This window comes from Buceros rhinoceros, unplaced genomic scaffold (assembly GCF_000710305.1).
Source record: "Buceros rhinoceros silvestris isolate BGI_N320 unplaced genomic scaffold, ASM71030v1 scaffold13483, whole genome shotgun sequence".
NCBI lineage: Eukaryota > Metazoa > Chordata > Aves > Bucerotiformes > Bucerotidae > Buceros > Buceros rhinoceros.
Window position 1 is genome coordinate 10,486 of NW_010401933.1, and position 16,810 is coordinate 27,295.

General features: G+C 54.1%; 2 protein-coding genes across 2 annotated transcripts in view; both read right to left on the reverse strand.

The window, feature by feature from the left end:
* Nucleotides 1-714: 714 nt before the first annotated feature.
* LOC104490210 (myosin phosphatase Rho-interacting protein-like) overlaps nt 715-16,810 on the reverse strand; it is a 63,783-nt gene continuing 47,687 nt past the window's right edge. The window contains 10 exon segments of the mRNA XM_010132466.1: nt 715-763; nt 1,894-1,979; nt 2,390-2,552; nt 3,207-3,293; nt 3,681-3,800; nt 3,940-4,099; nt 4,820-4,937; nt 5,535-5,682; nt 15,486-15,602; nt 16,501-16,810. The exon segment at nt 16,501-16,810 is cut by the window's right edge and continues 24 nt beyond it. Coding sequence (XP_010130768.1) covers nt 731-763; nt 1,894-1,979; nt 2,390-2,552; nt 3,207-3,293; nt 3,681-3,800; nt 3,940-4,099; nt 4,820-4,937; nt 5,535-5,682; nt 15,486-15,602; nt 16,501-16,810 — 1,342 coding nt within the window. The 3' untranslated portion in view covers nt 715-730.
* Nucleotides 8,447-13,802, reverse strand: LOC104490211 (myosin-9-like). The gene is made up of 2 exons (XM_010132467.1): nt 13,743-13,802; nt 8,447-12,352 (listed from the first exon to the last, which is right to left on the reverse strand). Exons 1-2 carry the CDS (start codon nt 13,800-13,802, stop codon nt 8,447-8,449), a joined length of 3,966 nt encoding a protein of 1,321 aa, XP_010130769.1.

The following is a 16,810-nucleotide window of genomic DNA, read 5'->3' on the forward strand; positions in this document are numbered from 1 at the left end:
GGAAGGAGGAGCAGTGCCAAGGGATGGAGAGCAGCGGGGTGGACACCACAGAGCTGGAGGAAGCCTGGGAAGCAGGAGGAGGAGGTTACTGGGCAAGGAAGACTCTTTTGCTTAGGCATGGGTCAACCTAAAGAAGCAGCAGTTATGGGTAAAGGATATTTTGGGCATCCCCTCTGCAGCTGAGACGGGGCCACCATGTTACATGCCACAGGCCTTTGTGGGAAATGCCTTTACAGGCATTGCTGACCCACTCCTCTGCCAGGCTGAACACAAAACGGCTCTTTTTCCTACAAGACCTGGACGTCACCGAAGTTTAGTCTGAGGCATGCGGAGTCATTCAAGCATGCACACTCAGTGTCCCACGCTCCCAACACAGAGGAGAGGAAAACACGCCCCACCGCGTCCAAATCCTCTCTGTGACAGTTAGTTGTGTTGGCGAGGGCAGGAGGAGCAGGAAGATGAGAAAGCCAAATTCCCCAGGGAAGAGCCAGAGAGATGGCATTCCATTCAGATCTGGGGTTTGCTGACTTCTCCCCTCCCCTTCCCCCTTCCCCAGTAAAATAATTAGCCGTGAATAAACCAGTCAGTCATTAAGAGAAGAAGGGCTCTCGTTTGCCACGGAGGTGTGAGCAGTGCATGCAAAAGTGGGCCGCTCCAGTGGGCAGCTGCGTCGCTGGGTGGGTGCCGGTTTGTTTACCTACGTGGCAGGGAACCTGGACTCGGGTTCATTTCAGTTATCCCATGAGACCTGCTCAATAACGGACTGTTGAAGGAAAAAGCAAAATAAAGAAAAACAAAACAAAACAGACACGAGAAGCTCATAAATCCTAAATGCATTGGCGTTCGCGCAGCCCCGGCCCCCCCACCCCGGCAGCGATGCGAGCAGGCAGCGCACCCAGGCAGAGCCCATGCTTGCTCTGGCCCCCACCAAGCAACACACTGAGTGGTCTGAGTTGAAGAGGGGAAGGGAAACCCAGCACCAGCCTGGCCCAGCAGGTCTGGGCTGGCCCCGAAATGCACGGAGATACTCTCTGTATCTGCTCAGTGCAGAGTGGACACCCCGAGCTGGTGACCTGCCACTCGCAGCAGGGTGTGACCGCTTCCCCAGCCTGGGCACCGAGCTAGAAGCTTTTTGCCTGCCCGGCTTTCTCGCTCTGCCCGAGGTCCCAACCACTTCAACCATCAGCATGAGACACCAGTGGTATCCAGTGGTGTGAGCAAAGCAGGTTTTGCCCATGCTGATCTTCCTTCCATCTGCCCCATGGCTAAGGATGGCTTCTGAGCAGCTTCATTGCCCTTTTTAGCCCTGTGGTCCCACAGCGACAGCCACTGTGTAACACGATGCGGCACTGGCTGTCAGCGGGCCAAGCAGGCAAGCTTGGCACAGCATCACCAGGCTTCGGGACCGACAGCAAGGACAGAAGGGCCAGAGGAACACCAAGGGCCATCTGCACTGTGTTAACACACGAGCACAGTGTGTGTTAAACGTGCCCGGGACCGAAGCACCGCTGTTGCTTATAAAGACCAAAAATCTTGCAGTGACGGGCACTAAAGCCTAGACTGATGTGCACGTTTCCACTATTGACACCACTTAAATTTCAACTGAAAACGGGGGGAGTCCTCCTGTGAAAGACCAGAGAACGGGGTGAACTTCATCCTTTTTTTTTTTCCAGCTGGATCTCAGCAGGGTCTGGAGCGTGTGTGCCCTGCCTGGCTGCACCACCAGCCACTCCGTAGTCGAAAACCTGCTCTTCTTCCCAGTGCCATCCAGTCTAGCACTAGTGACCGGGAAACTCTCAGTTTTCTTTCCCCACTAATTTCTCCCCACCTGGGACCCCCCCAGAGAGTGACGCTGGTCATCACCATTGCATGGGGCAGGGGATCGGAGCTCACCTTTGACCTGATATTCCTTAGTTGCCGGCTAACACTGGATCTGTCTTTCTTCAAGAAATCAGGGTTGCTTTTTGATTTCATAATATCTGGGAAGAAGCGGAAGAGGCAGCGTTAGCATGGTGCCCACTGGGGCTCTTCTGCCCTCCCAGCCCAGCCAAGGGCCCCAATAAGCCCGAATCAAGCAGCGCTGTCAAAGGGCAGAGGGGACTCTCGGGGGTCCCCGCTCCCCCACGGCACGTGCAGCACGAGATTTTCCCAGTGCGGTATTCCAGAAGGTTGTCAAAGCCCATCAGCTGGAACGGGCTGGAAGGAGGAACTGCCGCGGGAGGGCAGCTCCGGTGATTCCGCAAGGAGCAGAGGAGGGAAGTGACATGAAACAGCTCAAAAGCACCACACCACGTCCTGCACTCATCCTCATTACTGCACAGGGGCTTGTATGGCAGGACGTTAGCTCGGGAGACCCATGACCACTTAGAGCTGCTGGAGGAGGACTGACCATATCCCGATACAGTGGTGTTCACAGGGGATTTCTCTCCCTGAGCTTCTGTGGCTGCTTTCAGCTGCTCTTTCAACCTGCTGATATCACAGTCTGCCTTGGCCTTCACGATGCTCAGCTCTGTGTAGATGTCTTTGTACTTGTCACTGGCGTATTTCTTATCCTGGCAAAGGAACAAGAACAACCCAGGGGAGTCAGACAGACAGCTGGAGCCACGGGGTTTGTGAATTCGCTGAAGAGGAGCTTGGCAAATGCTGACGGAAGAAGCACCAGCAGTGGGGAGAAACACTCGGCCAAGGGCAATGCACGCATTTCACACACACCGTCGAGTGGTTTGGGACTCGAGACAAGCAGAAAGCTGGGGCCAGCGGTGAGCCCACAGTGCTGCCCGTGTGTCCAGCCTCTTCGTTACAGCATGTCTTGTTTATGGCTTTTAATTTTAGCAAACACAGAATTCAAGCATAATTCCCAGAAATGGCCCTGGCAAAGAGGCCATCCAGAGCAAACCAGATCTGATGCTGGGAGGCTGGGCAGATCTCTAACACTGATTATTTTCACTGTTAAGATCTGATCTGATGTGACAGCAAATGGGCAAAAAACACTGAAGGGGATGTTTTTCCACACAATCTCCCTTGTGGGGATAAGTCCTAAGCTGACACAGTCATGGAGTGCTTTACTGATGGCACCAAAATGGGTATTCAATCCCATTCCAAGGGAAAAACTGAACACTGTTTCAAATCTGGGTATAAGTGAGCACACATGCACAGGAGCAGAGCACAGCCCGTAAGAGGATTTCTAGAAACGTCCCTGGCATTACCCTCAGTGCTGTCTGCAGCTCGTCTTTGAGGGAGCTGATCTCCTGCTTCAGGTACTGGATTTCTGATTCTTTGACCCGCAGCAGGACCTGTGGGAACAAAAGCAGCGGGCATTCGCACCCGAGCAGATGCAGCACAATGCTGGGATGCTCCTCTGCTCTGCGCAGAGACATCCCAGCCCGGGCTGGAGGCTCAGCCCCACACCAGCCGGTTCACTCGTCTTCCAGTTCCTGCAAGAAATTTATCTCCTGCATCTTGTAGGACCTTGCCCAAGCCTGCCCCGATGCACTCCCTGCACAGCCCTGGTTTCTGCTAGTCCCCACTGCTTTGTGGCTGTCCAGCTTGACATGGTGAGGAGGGAAGATCAGGACTGCAGAAGCTCCTGGCCAGCCACGCAGACCCAGTGCATAGAGGAATGGATGGATGGAGGGGGAACCCTTGTGCCCACCAAAGTTGCAGAGAGCAGCAGAGCTCACCTCCAGCTCATAGGCGTCCTTGCCTTGCGTGAGAGGCGATCCAGCAGCCTCTCCCCCGCCCTCCCCGGTCAGCAGGGTCCGCAATCGCGTGATCTCCGCAGCCAGGCGGTTATTCAGCTCCTGGGAAGAGGAGGAGAGCCGTTGTGGGAAGGGGGAGCACGGCCATGGCTCGGCGCAGAGCCCACCGCGCTGCCCGTCAGCTGGTTTGCCTGTCACTCCCTGCCCGCGCCGCTGCTCCGGGCACAGTGCAGACCCTCACCTGGTTGTGGGCGTTGAGCTCCTGGTTCTCCCGCTGGCACTGGCGGAGGGCCTGCCTCTCAGCCTCCAGCGCCTGCGCCAGGTGGGCGTTCTCCAAACACTTCTGCGAATACTGCTCCGAAAGCACCTCCAGCTCCCGCTGCACCGACTGCAGCTCCTCCCTGGCGAAACACACGCCGGGTAACGCCCTCCCCACACATACCCACCCGTGCCCACTCTTCCTCCAGCACCCCTGGACAACCCAACGGGCATCTAAGGACTGAGGAGGAGGACCTGCATACTCCCTTGAGGAAAAACCTCAACCCCGAGCGAGCCAGCCCTTCCCTGTCCTGGCACAGCGGTGCTTGGGTACCAAATGGGATGGGAGGTCTTTCTCCGGGAGGGTAAAGGGCAGGACTTCCTCAGGTTTCCAAACACTGAGCTGAGATCTATCCAGTTCGCTCTAGGCACTCGGGACTGGGTGTATTTGCACACCTACACATCTTACGTAGATGCGTCAAGGCTCCTCAAGCTGTTCTGCTCGGCTCCCACGGGAGGACAGCCGTGCCATGGGAAGCAAAGTGCTTTCTCCTCGCCTGGTTAGATTCGGTTGAGCAACCCTTTGACTGCAGCTGGGTGAAAGGCAGCACCACGGCTGCACATCTGCTACTTCTGATGACCACAAAGCAGCTCAGTTTGGGTGGGGATGTTGACCTAGTGCCTCAGAGATTATGGGCAACCAGGAGCCTGTGGGCAGCCAGGCTGAGACCAAGGGGAGAGGTCCCTGAAACGACAAGTCTGCCCCTAACTCATCGCCAAAATCAAACAGGGGAAAGGGATCTCCCACACGTGTGATCCCCCCCGTGAGACACAGCGACAGAGGGAGGACGATGAAGTCTTACAGGTATTGCCTTCGGAGCGCCTCGATGTCGGCGTTGACGCTGCTGATCTGGGAGCGCTGGGACTTCTCCAGCTCTCGCTCCAGCTCCTCCCGGTGTGCGTTCTTCATGGCTTCGATGGCTGCGTGGGAGGGCACAGGGTTAGCTCACAGAGCTGCTCTGCCCAAGGGAGGGTTGTTTGAAGGGTTTTTAAAGGAACAAGAGCCGAGTCATCCCAGTGAGCCCTCCTGCTGCTTTGCAGCCCCTTCAGTCTGTGCCCCTGGCAAAGTGGCAAAGGGACTTCTGTAAAGCCTGCTTTTTAATGAAGCCCAAACGATTGTCCAATGCACGCGATGTTTCCTGAACTGTGGGACACCTCATGCAGAAATGCTGGGCTCCAGTGCTTTAGAACTCCCAGGGGCACTGAAGAATCAATTCAGTGTGGAATTGGCAATAAATTAACCACAGGAACGATTAATACCTTTCTGAGATAGAATGAAAAACAGATCAGACCCTGTTACAGCCAAGGAGAGGAGTACCAAGCCTGGAGGAGGACCAGGAGATGGACCTCCATCCAAAACATCACTCCCACCAGCCTCTCCCTGTCTCCCTGTGATGCCCACCCGGTCCTCATCCCATCCCATGCTCTGCTCCTCTACACTGGAGCAAACACCATCCCCGTGTCCCTGTAAACATGGAGCTGCCCCAGCGCAGGGGACTCTCTGGTGTGTCGCTGTACCTGAAATGGTGGCAGCTGTTTCTTCTGCCAGCAGGCGGTCTTTCTCCTCCCGCAGCTTCTCCAGCTCCCGCTGGTGCTGCCGCTGCAGGTCCTCGATCTTCTTCTGGTGTGTCTCCTCCATGGCTGCAAAGCCCCTTTCACATGTTGCCTGCAAAAGGGACGAGGGGAAGGGGTTGGCCCGGGAACGCGGGGCTGGTGTCACAGCGGTGGTGTGAGTCAGCCAGGAGCCACATGCCAGCAGGTAGGTCAGCACCAAAGTCCATCACGGGGATCTTCTCCCTCCCTGACCATGGAGGAGCCAGCCAGGGATGGACCCCGCAAGGTCAGCGATTGTCCTGCAGTCGCACAACCCCGAGCAGCTCCGGTGGAAGGGAAGGGCAGGGTAGGCCTGGGGTCAGACCCCATCGGGGAATGCAAATTTATGTCCAATCCAAACCGAAACAGAAGCCTACTGCGCCCCGTCTGCTCTCTTTTGCACTGTCTGGTTTTATATGGCCACCTCCAGGGTGGAAAGCAGATGGCTTGTGACAGCAACCTTAATTCCCAACCAAGCATCGCTTCAAACGCTGCCCAGGCCACCATTTGCTAATTGAATTCCTAGGAGTGAGCAGGCCACTCTCTGGGGATTCAGGAGTCACCAGCCATGAGATCCTGAACTCCAGCCTGGTCCTGCCCCAGGCACAGACCCCGCTCCTGCCTCTGCAGCAGGACGAATGCAAAAGCCTGTTTCCCGTTCTGCCACCAGCCCCCAGCTGCCCCGCCAAGCGCACTGGGATCCCCGATGGACACACGGCTGCAGGACAGAGGCGGGACAGCAAAGCCACAGGCAGGCTCGAGCCAGGAGCTGGGAAGGAGACATGGTGCACGAGCCCTGTCAGACATCTGGGGACAACCCTGATGCCCAGTACTGCACCAGGCTGGCTTTATTTCCTGATTTCAATGGATTTCTTCTTGATTCATGCTTGTGTTTTCCATGGGAAGTGAGAACTGTCACCTCGGGAGCCACAGGGGCTCTACGGGAAACTTAAGGGAGACAAACTCACCCCGAGTAACGGGAGAGCTCACGACAGCCTGACACCCACTGACCTGCACTAACAGTCTTCAGCATCACTGCGTGGTGTAATGCTCTGTAACCTCTGCCACTCATTCCCGATTTTCAGCTCTGGTGCTTTTTTCCCTCCCCTTTACGTTTGAATCCTGAGGCATTCTCCATTTTCTCAGCCTTTTGTTTTGTTCCTGAAACTCGTAACTCAGTGCCAGAACCTGTCTGGGCTTGATGACTGTGGAGAGGCACGAAGGAGCCTTGCAGGATTCTTGACGACACTTCTAACAGTGGAGGAGACCGGTGGCTGCTCCTCCACAGGTCCGGCTGTACGCTCATTAATTAGTTATTGTAAATGCACTGCTGTAAATCCGGGACACCTGAACACGTACAAACCAGGGTCTTGTGTTCCTGAGGTACACGCTCCGTCGGGTTCAGAAGAGAACTGAGCACATCTGAACCTGTAAAGGGACAGGTTTGCCATCGCCTGCGTAGCTTGCCAAGCAAGGGACGGTTCTATTTTGCTGTCTGTCCCTCTGCTCCCTCCAAAGGGGCACAGACAGGCCGGTTCGCCCCGCTCTCCTCCCGGCCCCCTCTGCCCAGAGACGCTGCTCGCCTTCCCACCAGGCACACTGCGAGCTGAAAACACAGGCAGCAGCTCAGGGTCATTGCTCATTGGTAGTTTTCAGCCTCTAGCTCGGTTCTGGCCGGTAGTTTGGTTCCCCCAGTACAAGTGACCCTGTCTGGTGCCTGGCTCGCAGGACAAGGCGTTCGTTACCTGTGTGTCCTGCTGACCTGAGCAGGGGGGTTCCTTCCTAAGGGGAAGGATGGAGGAGGCAGCATTCAACAAACACCTCCTCTTCACCCCGATCTCCCCAGCAGCTCTCCTGTCCCTGGTCACCACCCCTGACAGGATGCAGCAGAACTACTGCTCGCCCCAAGCTCCAACCAGCTTTTGGCCTCAGCCCAAATGTGTGCCAATGCTCTCGTGGCTGGAAGGAAGTTCTCCCATGTTCTCCCTCACCCTGAGGAACAACTGTTCCACAGAAGTCTCACTGGCACGGCCTCTCTACACAGCCTGCATCGCTGCCCTTTCATCCTGGAAGCCTCCCCTGGTGCTGCTGAGAGCTGCCTTCTGCTCTAAACCCACATCCTAACACAAAATGCTCTCCGATCAAAGCAAAACCCCAAACTGGTGAATTTTTTTCAGATGCTGTATCATCTCAGGCTGGTTGTACAGCCAGTCTGACCAGCAGAGCAATCTGAATGACGGCATTTCACCGCCAGTGGGGTTTTGTGGACCTGGCCTGGGTTTCCCGTAACTGTGCACTGTTTGTTGAGTGAGGAACCGCTGGTGCACAGCACCAGGGTGGTTCTCCTCGCAGCCTCGTGCCGAGGAGCTTTGCTTTGCTACAGAATTTGGCATGTTTGCAGCTCCTTTCCCCAGGAATGTGCATTTTGAGAGCATTAAATTTCTGTTTCATCCTACATTTTTGAGGGCGGCAGAGACAGACTGGAGATTGGATCAGACTGGGAAAGACAGGAGTTGAGGAGGACTTATAAAGGGAAGTCATGAACAAAATGGACGCGTCGGGCTTGAGGAGGAACGCTACGGTCTTCAGAATGAAGAAGTGTGGCATTATCGAGCTACTTTGAAACTCTCCCTCCCTCATCACGCAGAGAACACCTCCAATAACCAACCCTCCCACTGAGACCGAGCCCTCAGCGATGTGTTTACAACACCCCAGCATGGAGAGAAGGAAAACATTGCGCTTTACAGAGGCCTTTCTGACACCCTGGGGCTCGCTTCGGCATGCTGGCTCCTCCAGGGGACGCCCCTCAGGTCAGCAAGCACACCCCGGGACCAAGCTCACCCTCCCGCACAATCAGCAGTGGAAAGCATTAAATGTATCAAGACCTTTAAGTTTTCAAAGTCTTTCTGGTATTTTTCCCTCAAGGTGGAAGCGTTCCCCTCCAAGTGCTTGTTCTCCAGCTCATCCCTCATGACGTTCATCTGGGCCTCCAGCTCCTGGATGCGCTCCCTCAGGCCGTGCATGGAGTCCAGGTCTCCGCCGGGGCCCTGCCCAGTGCCCCCGGCCTCGCCCGCCGCCCAGGTGTCCCCACTGGCCGGGGCCACCGCAGGGGAGGCCTCCGGGTGCTGCCTCTGGTACTCGTCGAGGGTCTCCTGCAGGCGCTGCAGGTTCTGGCTGTAGTGCTGCTGCCGCGCCTGCAGCTCCTCGCCGTGGATGACCTGCAGCTCCTTGATCTTGGCCTGGAACTTGTCCTCCAGCATTTGCATCTGCTCCAGGTGGTACCGCTCCATGTTCTGCTTGTCGCGGACAATGGCATCCAGCTGGTTGAGGCCCTCCGTCCTCTCGGCCTTCAGAGCATCCTCTGTCCTGTTTAGTTGCTCTATCACGTTTCGAATCTCCTCCTCATACCGTCCCTGTAACTCGCTCAAGCTCTTGCTGTGTTTATGCTCCTCCTCCTCCAGGAGCTTTTGCTGGCTGTCAAGCTGGGACACCTTTGCTTTGAGATCGGCGTTCTCCCTTTCCAGCATGGCGATCACCTCGCTGTACTCGCCCTGCTGCTTTCTAAGCAAGTCTTCGTACTCGTCCCGGAGCAGAGAGACCGTCTTCACACGCTCTTCACAGAGCGCATCCATGCTCTGCAAGGACTCCTTGTAGGACTTCATCTCTCTCTCGTACTCTAGTCGGACTTTGCAAGCAGCGTAACAAACCTGAGCCTGCACAATCGCATCGTGGACTAACAAAGAGGAATACCGTTCAAGGTCTCCCATGCATGAATGGTATGAAAGACTCTGAGACATCTTCAGGAGCTTCTGACAGTCTCTCAGGGCCTCCTCAGGAGGCAGAGAGAGTAAGGCAACAGATATCTCTTTCAGAACATTTGATTTGTCCTTCAGCTGTTGGGCAAGATCTTCCTGAATGGAAACAAGAGCTTCGCTGCTACGGTCCGGCAGGCTGCCAGCCTCTTCCACCTTGGCCAATTCCTGACACGGCACCACCTGGAGACGGCTCCCATCCCAGCTTCTTTCTGAAGCATCTTTTTGAATTTCAAGTGCCTCAGAAATCTGGTGCATAACTCCGTCAAACTCGGGAGTCCTGTACGCTTTGATGATCTCCTCCAACATGCATTTGTGCTGCTGGAGAGCTGTTTTGGTGTTGTGGAGGTCTTCTTCAATGGTTTTTAATCTCTGATGGAAAGATTCTCTCATTTTCTGCGCGACAAACCCAAGTTCTGCCTTGATCAACGTAGCATCTGCTACAGCATGAGAAAAACATGGAGAAAAGCCCAAACCTGTTGTTTCTGTTTTGCCCTCAGCTTCTCCTTCTCTGGTGCTCAAGTGCACTCTCAGCTCCTCCACCTGGCTCCAGAACTCCCCTTCCAGCAGCAGTTTCTTAGATAGGATGCTGGCCAAGTCAACTGCTGTATGAGAAACATTTGCTGGCTCCAACAAAGCCACCTCAGCTGTTCCCTGAATCTCTTGCAGAAGCTGCGATATCTCTGAGCTTGCATTTTTCAAAGACTCCGCTATTTGGTTGATGAGAGAGGCCTCAAATGCCACTCTCTTGGACAGCCATCTCAGCTGGCTGGCATCAAACATTTCCACTCGCTGCTCCTTGGAGACATGCTCCTCTTCTCCCAAAACATCTCCTTCCGGAGCGAGGCTTTCCGTGATAAGGCTCCCACTCTGCTGATACTCGGACGGGGCTGGCGCCCCACTCAAGGCTTGGATTGCGTTTGATAAGGTTGTTTCCACGCTGGACAGAGTAACGAGGAACAAATCACCCTCCTTTTCCTTCTCTGATTTGGGCAGAGATCTCAGTTGCTCCCTACACTTCTCTAAGCAAGTCAGTGCCTGATTGTTTTTCATTTGGAAGCCTCCCAGCTCGCTAACGTGATTTTCTATGAGCTTGAACTTTTCCTGCCTCTCGCTCTCCAGCTGTGAGATCAAAGCACTGACTTGGGATAAGCTGGTCTGAAGTTGTTCCCGCAGCTGAGACTCTGTGCTGGCCCACTGGTGGTGGAGAGCGATGAGCGTCTCCTGATTATGGCCGTGCTGGCTTTCGAGCTTCATCGTTACATCTTTGAGTTTCTCCTCTGTAATATAAAGTTTGGTTTCCAGGGAATGGATGATTGAGAGATAGGTCTCAGAGTCGCTTGTCCCTGGCGATGGGTAACCAAGAGCTGGCTCTGATGACATACTTTCTTCAGACAGCGATCTGTCTTGGCTCGTGTCCGAAGAGGTACTGCTCGTCCAGTTTTTCTCTGATCCATCTGGATGGATGTATTTTTGGCACTGGATGCTTGAGAAACGGATTCTTTGCCTCTTGGCCCCCATGATTCCTACATCAGGCTTTGCTAAGGCTTTCTGAACCAACTCTTGGTCCTGGAGCTCTACAGCTTTGGATGGGGAGCCAAATTCCTCTGCTTGCCTCTGGCTGGTCTCAAGAACCTCATCCTCCTCCTCCTTCAGTGCATAAGTCAGACCTGGGAGGACATCCTGAGTTTGTAGAGGCTGCCCCAGTTGGGATGGGTGATTTTCATCAGCCTCGAGATTGGGGCCAAGGTCTTCCACCTCCTCAGCACATGGACCTGTGCCTACACTAGCTATTTTCTTTAAAGCCTCCTCCTTGGCCTTTAGCTTTACTTTAGTCTCCTCTAAAGTGCTATCTAAAGCAACCATTTTAACAAAAGCCTCACTGAGATCTTGATCTTTCCTCTCAACAATTCTCAAGTGCATTTCCTTAACGTGTCTCAGTTCTTCTTCCTTTTCTTTCAGCACCTTCTGCACACTTTGGAACTGATCCGACACCTCCTCAAAGGATTGCTCCAGATTGTGGTAGTTGGTCTCTTCCATCTTCAACTTTGCTTGCAGCTTTGCCACTTCGTTATCCGACTCGGCAACCTGATTCATGAGCTCATGGAACCGACATTTGATCTGATCTCTCTCTCTTTCGAGCTCCTTGATGTGCTCTGCCAGCTTCTGGATGCTGGCCTCCTTCATCACCAGCTGCTCCTCCAGCTGGTGGACAAGCTCGCTACCTTCAAACTTGGCACTCAGCTTCTCCTTCTGCAGAATCTCAATTTGCTGCTCGCTATTTTGCAGCTGGTTCTCGTACTCATTGGCCTTATCCTCCACCTCCTTCAGACTCCGTATTAAAACCTGCTTTTCCCTCTCACAGCTCTCCAGCAAAGCCTCGTAGTTCTTCTGCAGCTTCTCCTCCATGAGGATCCGTGTTTGCTCACTGGCGTTCAGCTGCCTGCTCAGGTCCGCGATCCTGTCCTGGAGCCGTTGCACCTCCTTCTGATGGTCCCTCTGCAAAGCCTGCTGCATCTCCAGGTCCCGCAGCTCCTGGGTCTTCTCTAGGAGCAGAGCCTCCGCGCTCTTCAGCTTCTGCTCGCTGGCCTTCAGCTGGGAGCTGAGCGCGGCCTCGCCGTGCTGCCACTCCTCCAGCTGCTCTTTGGCCTTCTCTTTTTCGCTCCTCAGGTCGCTCTTGAGCTTGGCCAGGGTCTGCTCCTTGATGGAGAGCTCAGCTGCTGCATTGCTGAGCCTCGCCTGCAGGCTCTGAATCTCAGCTTCATGGTGCCGGATCACATCCTTAGCCTCGGCGTAGCTGCGCTTCAGCGACTGAATCTGCTGATTGATCAGCTCTTGACGCTGGCATTGGGCTTCCAGCTCGCTTTGGAGGTCTTGGTTGACTTTGTGGAGCCTCTGCCAGGCACCTGATGGCGAGGCGGCCACCTCGGTCTTAAAAAAATTGATTAAATACTAGATTAGTAACACTCTTGGCTCTCCCTTCTGAGTGTCACACCTCTGGCCAGGCAGGCCATGGAAAAGCTCCTCGCAGCGATTTGGCTGCTACCCACATGCTCCAATTGGGATGATTTGTTCTTGGCACAATTTTTTTTGTTTGTTTTAACCAACTTTTTTTTTTTTTTTTTTTTTGGGGTGGAATGAGTGACAACTGTTTTCCAGTAACAGTTTTTTTTGTGGTGGGTTTTTTTTTTTTGGTTTAAACAACTTTTTTTTTTTTTTTTTTTTTGGTGTGGAATGAGTGACAACTGCTTTCCAGTAACAGAAAACACGGACCACAACATCCATACAGCTGTACAGTAACAGGCTAAAAGGAAAAAAAACCAAACCAAACCAAAATCAAATAGAACCAAAAAACAATGAAAAAGAAACACCAGCAGTAAAACGAGAGACGGACAGAGAGAAAAACGGGAAGGGTGAGAAAGACGAGGGGATGGGAAGAGGGTGAGGAGAAAGGAACTGCTTTTTTAGAGCGTTTGTTTGTTCTGTTGTGAAACAAAAAGTGCACAGTTCAGGTAACACAGTCCTACCGACCAAAAGCAACAACAGAAAAGTGAGGTGACAGCAAATGACATCACATCCCACCCAACCGCAGGGAGAAGACAGGACAGCCGGCATGGTGATGTCATTTCTGTGACTGCCAAACAGGACTTAGTGGCTGCTCATCGCATTAAAGAGATGTTGTTATGCTAAAGTTTAAGACTAAAGAGGATCTAATTTCTCTACCTGCAACAAAAAAAACCCAAACCAACCAAACGACAAAGGACAAAATAAAAAGCCCAACAAGTGAAGGGAGGGAAAAGGTGTGATGAGAATGTAAAATTAAAGAAACCAACCTTTGTGAGATTCAAACCAAAGCAATGTCGCATGCGAAGAGAAAACTCACAGAAAAAGTCATGCAAAAGGCGACAGAAATTATGTATCTTTGAAAAAAAAATACACAGACAGGAAGAGGCGAGAGAAGCACAGCGTTAAGCCTGGGAATTTGGCCTGCCTTGCTGTACTCTGGTTGCTGATAAGGAAAGCCCACAGATGTGACACTCAGTTATGTTAAGTTAAATTTCATGCTTTACACCAAAAACATGCAAGAACATCCGCCCGGGACAGGTTAGTACGTGACCCCTCCCACCCCCTGTGACCGGAGCTGGGGGATGTCTCCGGTCCGTTTGTGAAGAGCAGGAGCCCCCACCGTTTCTCCCAGTAGGGTTCAAAGTTGGGGTGCCCTGTCCCGAGGAAGCTCAGAGCAAGAGAGGGGTTACAGGAGGCCATAGAGGCTTTGGTGCATGGCACATGCATCGGGGTGGGTATCTCGGTGCTGCCTTACGAAACATGCAGCGTTTGTTATGTTGGGGCAGAGCTTGGGGGTCCGTACGGGGCTGGTCATGCTGCCAAGGAGCAGTTGGTGCCCCCCGGGACAGCTCAGGAGGGATGGGCTGGCAGCAGTCAGGCTCCTCCATTGTCCTTCCCCATACACAAGGGAGGAACCTCTCCAAAATTAGGCATGATGGAGGTGGGGGGCACATGAAATTCAGAGGGTCCAGCCAAAAAAAAAATGCTGTGATGTTTGCCTACAGCCTGGGGCTGCAGAAACCGCCACCAGCAATTCCCCTCCCTCCACTCCAGCAGGGCTCAGTGCGGTTACTCCCTGCTGCCACAGGACTTTAATCCCTCTGCTCTCCGGGAAACATAAGGGAAATCCCCAGAACAATTAGACTGGAGCAAGCAAAAGCCTCCAATCCTTCCAAAAAGCCTCTCCCAACTTCTAGGTCAAAGTGGGGTCACTTCTTGCTGCAGTGATGATTTGCTCAGCCCTTCTGCAGACTTCCCATCTTGCCCCCCCTTTCCCGTATTGAGGTGCTATGGCCAACTTCAACAGGGCCAATCTGATGGTGGATTCAGCATCCAGCTTTTAGCCCCATTCCCTGATTTTTCCAGGCTCAAGGCACAGGAAGGTCAGATGCCTTTGCCCCAGGGAAGTCGGAATTAGTTACACTGCCAAGTGAAAATGGAACTCCTCCGAGCAAGCACTGTCAGCTCAGGGACTCTAGAAATAAATACATTAATAACTCCTCCAAGGAGATCACAGGCAAGGAAGGCAGGATGCCCCCCTGCCTGGGCTGGCTCCACTGCCTGGGCAACTACTCCAGGGGAAACTTCTCCTGGGAGAAGTAAGGAGGCCAGGTTCAGCATCGATGCTGGGTTTGCTTGCCACAGGAGTGCAGCCACACACGGCTGCTTTGGTCCAAAGACCATTTGGCCAAGTAGATTTGAGCAGGTCAAAATGCTGCCCCTACACAAAACAGGACTAAGGAGCCAGGCGAGCAGCCAGAAGCTGCCCTGCAGGCATCATGGCTTCTCCGTGTACAGACACTCCCAGAGGGAGGGCTGGAAAAAGGCCACGTTGTTTGGAGGAAAGGCTTCCCAAGAGACGCTCCCATCTCTTTTGCTAGAAGCTCCAAAACACACGTCTAGCTTTGCTGCGGAAAGGCATTTCTCACACCAGAAACCAGGAAAGTGATCCAAGACAACAGGTTGTCCCGGTGCAAATCCTGCCCTGGCTGTGGGACGGGCCCGGCAGATCCGCCTGCGTGTGCTGTGTTTGCTGGTGTAACCGCCACACAAACGCCCCAGCCAGGAGGAACTGGTGGGCTACAAGATGCTCAGAAAGCCTTATGATGTGCCCCCCGTCCCGCCTGAGGGGAATAGCTGGGGCACGGGAAGGGGGAAAGAGCTGTTGCACGGGCAAACACAGCAGAGGATGGATCAGAGGTGAGCTCTGCTGAGGTCCCACCTGCCTACCACGGCTGTGTTTTGTTTTCCCTTGGGGACACCAGTAGGTAGTGCTATCTTCTGTCTACTGCATCCCAGATGAGAGGTTTTGTTAAGCAGATGATCCTGGTGCAGCTACAGAATTAGCAAGAAGGTCAAGTGGGCTCTTGGAGCCCACTCAGTGGTGCAGAACCCTGTGTCAACCAGGATGCCCCCACGAACAGCCTGGACTGAAGCCCACCAGGGTCCCCTTGGGCACAGAGGAAGAAGGATTTCTCTCTCCTCCCTGCTCTCCTACCTGCAACACGTAGCCCTCCCGGGCGCTCTGCTCCCGGCCCAGTGCCACTTTCAGCTGGTCCTGCAGGTGCCGGTTCTGCTCCAGGAGCTCCAGGGCCTCCTTCTGCTTCTGCTCCAGCTGGAGGGACACAAACAGAGATAGCGTCCAGGGAGTGGGCAGGGGATCAGCCATGAGGAGCAAGCGGCTCGGAGGGGACATGGAGTGGAATGAACGGGGCTTTGGATAGCACTGCTGCTTTGCTCCGCTCTGCGACTGGGATTTCATTTTGCCAGGCAAAATCCCTCCCCCTGAAAGAACTAAGTTATGCAGTAGTTTAATTCGTAAAGCTCACTGCGGCAAAAGGATGAAGGGCACCAGCTCGTGCCAGGCGTGACCCCACCAAATCCCAGCCTGGTTCAGATCGGCGACACTCCTGGTTCCTCCATGCCTGCACCCCTTTCATTCCTGCTAATACACCTTAATCCCAACTAACAGCAACCTCTGTTATCCAGGCGTGGACCTCTTCCAAGCGAGCTGAGCCTCCTCCTTTCTTTTCCGAAAATCCTAAGGTTGTTTGATGTAGGCCCCACAAAAAGGGCACCTTTGTGGTGTGTGCTGCAGCTCCAGCCAGTTTATAGTTTTGCAGAGACAAATCTCTGCAGCTGCAGAGGCACATGGAATTAGGAGCTTGAATTTAGAGTCTGGTTGATGCCCATCAATTGTACCCGTCCCACCAGAGGCAGGCTGGCTGAACACCAGCAGAAGTGCAGGCTGCGATAAATGGGAGAGGTAACGAAATACCACCCTTGGAAGAACTGCCCTTTCTGCAGCCGTGGGAACGTGAAGGCTGCCAGCAGAGCCGACTGGGAACGGACGTGGATCTGTGCCCTGCCAGCTCCCCAGGGGACTCCAGAGCATCCCCACTCGTTGCTATTAGGAAGTAGGAATAAATGCAGCTTTTTTAGCCTTCCTCTGGGTTCCTACAGTTCCTGCGGTGGGCTGAAGGCCATTTTGGCAGGCAGCCTGCCTCCCACGCACCCTGCTTTCCCTCCTTCTCCAGCAACGTGGTCAAGTGCTGCTTCGCCAGCCCCTCATCCCGGTCCTCAGTGTGGGCGAGGTGCAGGGGTGCAATGGGGATCTGCTTCTCCTCCCGCAGCGGAGTGGTTTCCACCTGGTGCCAGCGCTGCTCGATCTCCACATGGACGTTCTGTGGTTTGATGTCCCCTGGGACGGGCAGGATCCGGTCCACCTCCATCCTTAGTGCCTCTTCTGAGCCTGCCCCGTCCACAGCATCGATCATCTCAAAGCGCTTGCGCCGCTCCTCCCGCCGCCGGGCCCGCTCCCGC